Source organism: Oncorhynchus nerka, linkage group LG19, assembly GCF_034236695.1.
Source record: "Oncorhynchus nerka isolate Pitt River linkage group LG19, Oner_Uvic_2.0, whole genome shotgun sequence".
Classification (NCBI taxonomy): domain Eukaryota; kingdom Metazoa; phylum Chordata; class Actinopteri; order Salmoniformes; family Salmonidae; genus Oncorhynchus; species Oncorhynchus nerka.
Genome location: NC_088414.1, coordinates 39,326,251 through 39,335,470, shown reverse-complemented (window position 1 = coordinate 39,335,470; position 9,220 = coordinate 39,326,251). Strand labels below are relative to the sequence as shown.

The 9,220-nt window shown below is 41.7% G+C and overlaps 1 protein-coding gene across 2 annotated transcripts; it reads left to right on the top strand.

The window, feature by feature from the left end:
• Nucleotides 1-410: 410 nt before the first annotated feature.
• LOC115116992 (olfactory receptor 2D3-like) lies at nucleotides 411-7,530 on the top strand. 2 transcript variants are annotated; one of them, XM_029645445.2, is made up of 7 exons: nucleotides 411-497; nucleotides 857-1,048; nucleotides 1,418-1,470; nucleotides 2,625-2,846; nucleotides 3,005-3,121; nucleotides 3,250-3,447; nucleotides 7,093-7,530. In XM_029645445.2, exons 2-7 carry the CDS (start codon nucleotides 902-904, stop codon nucleotides 7,349-7,351), a joined length of 996 nt encoding a protein of 331 aa, XP_029501305.1. In that variant the 5' UTR covers nucleotides 411-497; nucleotides 857-901; the 3' UTR covers nucleotides 7,352-7,530. The 2 variants fall into 2 exon arrangements, with proteins under 2 accessions (XP_029501305.1, XP_029501304.1); XM_029645444.2 differs by lacking the exon at nucleotides 3,250-3,447.
• Nucleotides 7,531-9,220: the final 1,690 nt, after the last annotated feature.

Genomic DNA, 9,220 nt, shown 5'->3' with positions numbered 1-9,220 from the left:
TCTGCTAAATTATTAAAATTACCATAATTACCAAAACATAAAAAATGTAATTTGATGAGATCTGAATGGTCAACTCTCTTATCTTTCTCTCTAATTTCTCCTCTCTTTCTCCCTCCTGTCTTTCTCTCTTTCTCTCTGCTTTCTCCTTTTTCTCTCTCCTCCTTCCTCTATCTTTCTTTCGTTTCCCTCCTCTCTCTTCTCAGCCTGTGTGGTTGGTAGTTCCAGAAGGGCATTGAGATGTGTCCTATGACAACCACACAACAACAACAACAACAGCAAGGTTATTCATCTCCGACATGTCTTCTTCACTCAATCAAGGTGTGTCATACACAACTACGGTGGTCCACAGGGGACATCCTACTACAGATTTACCATGGGGCTGCAGGTATAACAGTGGAGGTGGACTCAGAGCCAGCACCACAATTTGGTCTTCAGTCCAACACACATCACCAGACTACTGAAGAGAGACATTTGGATCAAGTCTGTGGTAAGACGAGGTAAGACTTAGTTTCTGCAGTATGTAGTTGTACCATGTTACACTATACAGTATGAGGGTTCAACAGGTAAGAGTTATTCTAATGGAGGGAACGTGAAACCAATATCACCTTTCCAGTGCTATTCCTTGGATTATTCATTAGAATTGTTTAACTGTATCTGAGGTAAAAGTCAAATGGATTCTATTTCGTACTTTGTTGTCAGTTAAATTAATTGTATTTTTAGTTTTTTAAATATAATTACATAAAAAATAGACAATTGAACTTGGATATTTGCCCTTGTATTGATGATGTTTCACCCATTGCAATGTCTCAACAGGTGAATAAAAAAACAGTAATGTATTTATTTTATATTTCCACAGATTATTACGAGCCAGGAGGAATCACTGATAACACCACCAGTCAGGATGAGTTACCTGACCTCTGACCCTAACCAGACAGATAACATTGACACCATTATCCGACCCCCTTACTTCTTCATCAGTGGTTTCATCGACATCCCCCACATGGAGTACTATTACGTCTTCCTCTGCTTCGTATACATCATCTCTCTGGTTAGTCCATAGCTCTGGTCTACGCTGTTACAAACTAGCTCTGGTCTACGCTGTTACAAACTAGCTCTGGTCTACGATGTTACAAACTATGTGTGATCCAGGCTGTTACTAACTAGCTCTGGTCCAGGCTGTTACTAACTAGCTCTGCTCAACACTGTTAAAAAATATCTCTGGTCTAAGCTGTCACAAACTTAATCCACTTGATTAACTAGAAAAGGGTTCACCTGATATGGTGCAGATTCATTTCAGCTGGGGTCCTAAATCACAACATATAGTCAACGGCCAAATGAATTTACCTGTATATACATTATGGGTCATGGTTCCTCCTGCGTGTATGTCTGTGTGTGTGTGTGTGTGTATTGGGTCTAGGTGGGCAACACCTTCGTCATGATGGTTATCTACATGGACAACAGTCTCCACAGGTAATCAGTCCTCTTTTATCTCAGTGGTAATAATACAGCAGAATTCTACCTTTATTGGACTGTATTTTTGCAGTTCCAGAACCCAACCAGATGAACCACAACACACACAACACAAGCTGAAGCAGCACAGGGGTTCTGGCTGCTAGTTCACTCCTTTTAGATTCCCCCCATCAGCTCGGGATTTCAACTGTATCCCTGGTTACCGGCCTGCCTCTCAATAAGGCATCTGAATGAAAACCACCATTAGGTTCAGCTGGATGGTCTGTAGTTGATTCTGAATGAAAACCACCATTAAGTTCAGCTGGATGGTCTGTAGTTGATTCTGAATGAAAACCACCATTAGGTTCAGCTGGAAGGTCTATAGTTGATTCTGAATGAAAACCACCATTAGGTTCAGCTGGATGGTCTGTAGTTGATTCTGAATGAAAACCACCATTAAGTCAGCTGGATGGTCTATAGTTGATTCTGAATGAAAACCACCATTAGGTTCAGCTGGATGGTCTATAGTTGATTCTGATTGAAAACCACCATTAGGTTCAGCTGGATGGTCTGTAGTTGATTCTGAATGAAAACCACCATTAGATCAGCTGGATGGTCTATAGTTGATTCTGAATGAAAACCACCATTAGATCAGCTGGATGGTCTATAGTTGATTCTGAATAAAAACCACCATTAGGTTCAGCTGGATGGTCTGTAGTTGATTCTGAATGAAAACCACCATTAGATCAGCTGGATGGTCTGTAGTTGATTCTGAATGAAAACCACCATTAGATCAGCTGGATGGTCTGTAGTTGATTCTGAATGAAAACCACCATTAGATCAGCTGGATGGTCTATAGTTGATTCTGAATGAAAACCACCATTAGATCAGCCGGATGGTCTATAGTTGATTCTGAATGAAAACCACCATTAGATCAGCTGGATGGTCTATAGTTGATTCTGAATGAAAACCACCATTAGATCAGCTGGATGGTCTATAGTTGATAACTTACACATTACAGATGACAGTGTAAAGATGTTTAGGATCTGCACTTTTTGTCTACTTCTTTACTGATTGATTGTATTTACCTTCTCTGTAATTGTCTATGTCCTGTGTTTGTTGCATAAACAACCTTTCCCCATGGAGATAATCAAGTCAGGATCTTACCCTTACAGCCCCAAGTACATTGCTGTGTTCAACCTGGCCTTCGCGGACGTTTGTGGGAGCACTGCCATGGTCCCCAAGCTCCTGGATATGTTCCTCTTCAGCAGACAGCTCATCTCCTACAACCAGTGCCTCACTAGCCTCTTCTTCATCTTCCTCTTCCTCACCATGCAGTCCTTCAACCTCACCATCCTCTCCTACGACAGACTGGTGGCCATCTGCTGCCCACTCAGGTCTCAGATAATACATCAAAACAAAAAATACAATTCAAAAGGCCTTCATAATTGACCCTTGTGTGATAATCATGTGCTCTCACTGACAATTCAACCTGATATATGGATACACTGCATCTAAAATCCCTGATAACAGCTTCTTTCCACTGTCCATATAGGTACCATATGATAGTGACCCATAGGTCCATGTTCCAGCTGATGGGTGCTGCCTGGGCATTTGCTGTGTTCCTGATGTTGCTGGCTGTGTGCCTCATCACCCGACTCTCCTTCTGCCGGTAGGTGGCTGAGGAGGTGAACCTGTTGCAGAAAGGTTCCCGGTTTGAATCCCGGGCCAGGTGCTGTAAAAATAAATGATCAGTTGATCACTGTAACATGTGGACAATGAAAATGTATTGTATTGTAGGTCTCTGGTGATCAACAGCTACTACTGTGACCACGGTCCCCTGTTCCGTCTGGCGGCCCCCTGTTCTGATGTGGTCCCTAACATAGTAATATCTTATCTCAACCCCAGTATAGTCCTCTATTTCCCCATGGTCTTCATCATATCATCATACATCTGTATCACACACGCCCTGTTCACCATCACACTGCCCCAGGACAGGTGAGAAGTCATACTGATCAGAGTCAGAGATTTAGCCAGAGATTTAGTTTATATACCTAAACATATAGCTCTGATACTGATTGTTGTGCTGTCTCAGATATACACTACAGGACCAAAAGTATGTGGACACCTGCTCATCAGACATCTCATTCCAAAATCATGGGTATTAATAGAGATCGGCCCCTGTTTTTCATTTTTTGCCTTAAATGACATACCCACATCGAACCGCCTGTAGCTTAGGCCCTGAAGCAACGATATGCATTTTCTTGATACCATTTGAAAGGAAACACTTTGAAGTTTGTGAAAGGAATGTAGTAGAAAATAACACATTAAGTCTGGTAAAAGATTATATAAAAAAAAAAAAAACGTTTTTTGGTACCATAATCTTTTAAATGCAAGAGAAAGGGCATAATGACTATTTCTAACCCAGGCCCAATTTAGACTGTACCACTAGATGGCAGCACTGTATGTGCAAAGTTTTAGAGGGATCCAGTGAAAATGTGCATATTTATTCAAAATGTTGTATCAAGAAATGTGCCTAATTGGTTTATTTATACATTTCCAAGTTCATAATTGTGCTCCTAAAACAATACCATTGTATTATTTCACTCTAATAGCTACTGTAAATTGAACAGTGCAGTTAGATTAACAATAATTTAAGCATTCTGCCTTTCTGAAATATGTCTGTCTTTTTTTTTCTTCTTTCAACTTCATGCTAATTGCATTAGCCTACATTAGCTCAACCGTCCCGTGGACGGGACACCAATCCTAAATATTGAGTTGGTCTCCCCTTTGCTGCTGTAACAGCCTCCACTCTTCTGGGAAGGCATTCTACGGAAATCTAGTTGGGACTTGCTTCCATTCAGCCACAAGAGCATTAGTGATGTTGGCCACTGATGTTGGGCGATTAGGCCTGACTTGCAGTCAGCGTTCAGATTCATCCTAAAGGTGTTCGATCGGGTTGAGGTCAGTGCTCTGTGCAAGCTAGTCAAGTTCTTCCACACTGATTTCAACAAACCATTTCTGTATGGACCTCGCTCTGTGCACTGAGGCATTGTCATGCTGAAACAGGAAAGGGCCTTCTCCAAACTGTTGCCACAAAGTTGGAAGCACAGAGTCTAGAATGTCATTGTATGCTGTAGTGTAAAGGTTTCCCTTCACTGGAACTAAGAGGCCTCGCTCGAACCATGAAAAACAGCCCCAGACCATTATTCCTCCTCCACCAAACTTTACAGTTGGCACTATGTATTTGAGCAGGTAGTGTTCTCCTGGCATCCACCAAATGCAGATTCGTCCTCCGTACTGCCAGATGGTGAAGTGTTATTCATCACTCCAGAGAAGTGTTTCCACTGCTCCAGAGTCCAGTGTCGGCGAGCTTTACACCACTCCAGCCGACACTTGGCATTGTGCACGGTGATCTTCGGCTTGTGTATGGTTGCTCGGGCCAAGAAAACCCATTTTATGAAGCTCCCGACGCACAGTTATTGTGCTGACGTTGCTTCCAGAGGCAGTTTTAAACTCGGTAGTGAGTGTTGCAACCGAGGACAGACGATTTCTACGTGCTACGTGCTTCAGCACTCGGTGGTCCCCTTCTGTGAGCTTATGTTGCCTACCACTTTGCGGCTGAGCCGTTGTTGCTCCTAGACGTTTCCACTTCACAGTAACAGCACTTACAGTTGACTGGGGCAGCTCTAGCAGGGCAGAAATGTTATGCTTAGTGTATGACTTGTTGGAAAGATACCATCCTATGACAGTGCCACATTGAAAGTCATTGATCACTTCATTGAGGCCATTCTATTGCCAATGCTTAACAATGGAGATTGAATGGCTATGAACACAATTTTATACACCTGTCAGCAATGGGTGTGGCTGAAATAGCCGAATCCACTAAGTGGAAGGGGTGTCCACATACCTTTGTTTATACATTTAAAGTTAGTTTTTCACAATTCCTGAGTGGGTCAGAAGTTTACATAAACTCAATTAGTATTTGGTAGCATTGCATTTAAATGGTTTAATTTGGGTTAAACGTTTTAAGGTAGCCTTCCACAAGCTTCCCACAATACGTTGGGTGAATTTTGGCCCATTCCTCCTGACAGAGCTGGTGTAACTGAGTCAGGTTTGTAGGCCTCCTTGCTCGCACACTCTTTTTAAGTTCTGCCCACAGATTTTCAATTGGTTTGAGGTCAGGGCTTTGTGATGGCCACTCCAATACCTTACATTTGTTGTTCTTAAGCCATTTTGCCACAACTTTGGAAGTATGCTTGGGGTCATTGTCAATTTGGAAGACAAATTTGCGGCCAAGCTTTAACTTCCTGACGGATGTCTTGAGCTGTTGCTTCAATATATCCACATAATTTTCCTACCTCATGATTCTATCTATTTTGTGAAGTACACCAGGCTCTCCTGCAGCAAAGCACCCCAACAACAGGATGCTACCACCCCGTGCTTCACTTTTGGCTTGCAAGCTTCCCCCTTTTTCCTACAAACATAACGATGGTCATTATGGCCAAACAGTTCCATTTTTTTTTCATCAGACCAGAGGACACCAAAAAGTATTATCTTTGTACCCATGTGCAGTTGCAAACAGTAGTCTGTCTTAATTCTGGATGTTTTGGATCTGTGGCGTCTTCCTTGCTGAGTGACCTTTCAGGTTATGTTGATATAGGACTCGTTTTACTGTGGAAATAGATACTTTTGCACTTGTTTCCTCCAGCATCTTCACAAGGTCCTTTGCTGTTGTTCTGGGATTGATTTGCAATTTTCGCAGCAAAGTACATTCATCTCTAGGAGACAGAATGCATCTCCTTCCGGAGAGGTATGATGGCTGCGTGTTCCCATGGTGTTTATACTTGCGTACTATTGTTTGTACAGATGAACATGATACCTTCAGGCGTTTGGAAATTGCTCCCAAGGATGAACCAGACTTGTGGAGGTCAACAATTGTTTTTCTGAGGTCTTGGCTGATTTCTTTTAATTTTCCCATGATATCAAGCAAAGAGTCACTGAGTTTGAAGGTAGGCCTTGACTCAAATGATGTCAATTAGCCTATCAGAAGCTTCTAAAGCCATGACATAATTTTCTTGAACTTTCCAAGCTGTTTAAATGCACAGTCAGCTTAGTGTATGATAACTTCTGACCCACTGCAATTGTGATACAGTGCATTTTAAGTGAAATAATATGTCTGTAAACAATTTTGGAAAATTTACTTGTGTCATGCACAAAGTAGATGTCCTAACTGACTTGCCAAAACTATAGTTTGTTTAACAAGAAATTTGTGGAGTTGTTGAAAAACGAGTTTTAATGGCACCAACCTAAGTGTGTGTAAACTTCCAACTTCAACTGTATAGTGTATGTTGTTAGAGTGATACATGCTGGGAAATATGGAGAATGCCACTGAAATGGATAGATGATGACTTACTGTATTGGCACTTTTATCCTTTATTCTTTAATCTCTCCTCTCTCTCACACACACACTCTCTCCTCTCTCTCTTCTCATTTCTCTCCCTCTCTTTCTCCCTCTCTCTCCCTGTCTCTCCTATCTCCTTCACTGTCTTTTCCTCTCACTACTCTCTCTTCTTCTCTCTCCTTCTGTTTCTCCCTCTCTCTCATTCTCTCTCTCCCTCTGTCTCTTTCTCCCTCTCTCAGAGTCAGAGCTTTGAAGACGTGTACCTCACACCTGATACTCGTAGCCATATTCTACCTGCCTGTTAATTTCACATACTTCCTTCACTCAATCATACCAACCAACGCCCGGATCATCAACCTCTCCCTGACCTCGGTGCTGCCGCCCATGCTCAACCCCATCATATATGTTCTGAAGACAGAGGAGTTTAAGGAATCGGCCAAGAAGCTGCTTAGTAAAAGAAGAGCCCAGAGAGCTGTAGTGCCGATCCAAACAACATGAATTGTTCAACTTCATTTATATCTCTATTTGACTTGTTTTTGATTGATATGCTGTGTAAGATATACTCTATCTGTGAAAAACTGTTGCTTCACTTTAAATGAAAAATGTTTTTTTTTCTTCAAAATGAAGTATTTATATTATTGTCTATGTGCCTTTAAAGCCATACGGAATAAGTCATAATAAAAAGTCTGGATAAAACCCAAATTAGAATCAAATCAATATGTAATATTTTTAAAATCTTTATTTATCTAGGCATATCAGTTAAGAACAAATAATTATTTTCAATGACAGCCTAGGGACAGTGGGTTAACTGCCTTGTTCAGGGGCAGAACGACAGATGTTTGCCTTGTCAGCTCAGGGATTCGATCTTGCAACATTTCAGTTACTAGTCCAACGCTCTAACCACTAGGCTACCCTACCGCTAATACATCTCACTTTCACAAAGTGCTTAGCAAGCAGAATTAGAAGCAGTAAAACACCCTAGAAGGAAAAACATCCTACACCCTAGAAGGAAAAACACCCTACACCCTAGAAGGAAAACAATCTACACTTTAGAAGGAAAAACACCCTAGAAGGAAAAACACCCTAGATGGCATAACACCGTAGAGAGAAACCAGGCTCGGATGGGAAGCCCGGGGTAGTTGTTAGGGGGATGCATTCTACTATAATATCTCTTACAGTATAAGGGTTGACCTGTTGACACCCAGGTGAGTGTCCATCCCTGTTGGCTAGAGAAGCTACCATATACAGTCGTATGAAAAAGTTTGGGCACCCCTGACAATTTCCATGATTTCCACTTATAAATAATTGGGTGTTTGGATCAGCAATTTCATTTTGATCTATCAAATAACTGATGGACACAGTAATATTTCAGTAGTGAAATTAGGTTTATTGGATTAACAGAAAATGTGCAATATGCATTCAAAAAAATTAGACAGGTGCATAAATTTGGGTACCCCAATAGAAAAATCACATCAATATTTAGTAGAGCCTCCTTTTGCTAAAATAACAGCCTCTAGACGCTTCCCATAAGCCTCTAATGAGTGTCTGGATTCTGGGTGAAGGTATTTTGGACCATTCCTCCTTACAAAACATTATCAGTTCAGTTAGGTTTGATGGTTGCCGAGCATGGACAGTCCGCTTCAAATCATCCCACAGATTCTCAATGATATTCAGGTCTGGGGACTGGGATGGCCATTCCAGAACATTGTACTTGTTCCTCTGCATAAATGCCTGGGTAGATTTTGAGCAGTCTTTTGGATTGTTGTCTTGTTGAAATATCCAGCCCCGGCAAGTTTGTTAATGATTCTTCAACAAGATTCCAAGTACTGGCACTGGCCACACAGCCCCACAGCATTATATGCTGCCCCACCAAATTTTACTGTGGGTAGCAAGTGTTTTTCTTGGAACGCTGTGTTCTTTTGCCTCCATGCATAACGTCCCTTATTATGACCAAATAACCCAATCTTTGTTTCATCAGTCCACAGCACCTTATTCCAAAATTAAGCTGGCTTGTCCAAATGTGCGTTTGTGGCGTGTGTGCAGAAAAGGCTTCTTCCGCATCACTCTCCCATACAACTTCTCCTTGTGCAAAGTGCGCTGAATTGTTGAACGATGCACAGTGACACCATCTGCAGCAAGATGATGTTGTAGGTCTTTGGAGGTGGTCTGTGGGCTGTTTTTGACCGTTCTCACCATCCTTCGCCTTTGCCTCTCCGATATTTTACTTGGCCTGCCACTTCTGGCCTTAACAAGAACTGTGCCTGTGGTCTTCCATTTCCTCACTATGTTCCTCACAGTGGACACTGACAGCTTAAATCTCAGTGATAGCTTTCTGTAGACTTCCTCTAAACCATCATGTTGAACAAT

Coding starts and splice junctions, on each gene's coding strand:
- LOC115116992 (XM_029645445.2), top strand. CDS start 902: ATGAGTTACCTGACCTCTGACCCTAACCAGACAGATAACATTGACACC. Junction 1,471..2,624: donor ATGGACAACAGTCTCCACAG/GTAATCAGTCCT, acceptor TTACCCTTACAG/CCCCAAGTACATTGCTGTGT. Junction 3,448..7,092: donor ATCACACTGCCCCAGGACAG/GTGAGAAGTCAT, acceptor TCCCTCTCTCAG/AGTCAGAGCTTTGAAGACGT.